This window comes from Fopius arisanus, unplaced genomic scaffold, assembly GCF_000806365.1.
Source record: "Fopius arisanus strain USDA-PBARC FA_bdor unplaced genomic scaffold, ASM80636v1 scaffold00036, whole genome shotgun sequence".
Taxonomy (NCBI): Eukaryota; Metazoa; Arthropoda; class Insecta; order Hymenoptera; family Braconidae; genus Fopius; species Fopius arisanus.
In genome coordinates this window covers 976,377-977,676 of record NW_011887775.1, presented here as the reverse complement: position 1 = coordinate 977,676, position 1,300 = coordinate 976,377, and the positions used below count along the sequence as shown (strand labels likewise).

General features: G+C 31.5%; 2 protein-coding genes across 2 annotated transcripts in view; one reads left to right on the top strand and one right to left on the bottom strand.

The window, feature by feature from the left end:
- Phlpp (PH domain leucine-rich repeat protein phosphatase) overlaps nucleotides 1–1,300 on the top strand; it is a 44,730-nt gene that overhangs the window by 24,160 nt on the left and 19,270 nt on the right. The gene's annotated exons all lie outside the window — the stretch shown is intronic.
- On the bottom strand, nucleotides 1–1,300 carry LOC105266180 (uncharacterized; the record flags this gene model as incomplete). The annotated part of the gene is given in 4 exon segments (XM_011304129.1): nucleotides 1–342; nucleotides 498–609; nucleotides 699–748; nucleotides 909–1,300. Coding segments are annotated over 4 exon segments (357 nt in total). The 3' UTR covers nucleotides 1–253.

Below are 1,300 nucleotides of genomic sequence, written 5' to 3'. Positions count from 1 at the left end.
TGATAATAAATTTATTACTTTTGTGTCTCAAGACATTATTTTTCCCGCGTACATTCAAACTTCCGCAGTGGTTTAGGAATTTTCAATATTTTGTTTCGTAAAAAGACAATTATTTGGGGATATCCAACAAAAATTTATTATTATTTTCTGAGTTTTATATTTGCGACATATACCCTATTGGAGTATTCTTTATAATTTTGGGGTGCCATGTAGAAATTCTTTTGGTGACCAAGGGAAACCATGGGCCATCTTATTACAATGAAAGCAATGGTAATCTCGGGTACTCCGTCCAGGCCACGACTAGTGCTTGAACTAGCTCCCGCACAGAACTGAATTTTTTATCTGCAACAAGAATTCAGGGAATTTTTGAGTTCTCATTTTAATAAAAATTTAAGAATTTTTATTACTCCAATCTCAACTTTTTACTGCATTTAAAAAAATTAAAAGTAGCATAATTATTCCTTTTAATTCATCAACGTCACGAAAAAAATACTCACTTTCCACGCGAACCTGAATGTGGTCGATGAACCTAGATATGTTCTCATTTGTTTCTCCTTCTTCGTATATTCGCCTCAATAAAAGCAAATCAACGGTCCCATCTTCAGTCAGCTATTGACAAATAGAAATTAATTTATTAATTTTCTATAATCAATGTAATTATGCGTATTGCGAAACAATTCAAAATATAAACTCCTTACAATTTCAGGACTTCTCAAAATGCACTCGTATGTTTCTGAAGGATCCACACCTTGAATTAAAACAAATGAAATTCTTTAAAGAAAAATAAAATTGCTTTTCAATTCTAAAAATCAGTCGATGCACTATTCTTGACAAGAATATTAATTGAAGACCGTTAAAATTCAATAGAAACATGAAACGAATTTTCAAAAAATTCAAAATTTTCATACCTTTCTCCAAGCAAATTGATCTATCATCTCCAAGTATTTGGCCAGAAACCGGCGTATTGATGATACAGAAAATACCGAGAATAAAAAAATACGCGATGTTCTCCATTTTAGAAACGGTTGTAGTTCAGTTGTAGTTCAGTTGAAATTGAAAGAAGTTCTGTTCAGATTAATACACTCTGAGGCATTTTTATTCTCGCAGTAACAGCGACTCGCGTTTTTATCTTCAAGTTCTATCATAAAATATAAAATTCCTTTTTTTTTCTACCGGTGCTTCAACAAAAATTGCAAAAATATCCAAAGACCTTGATTCCTCCAATATTTACTATCGTTTTATCAAAATAGTAAAATCCTCATTGGATGCCGGAGTTACAAAATCAATTGCGTCATTTTTT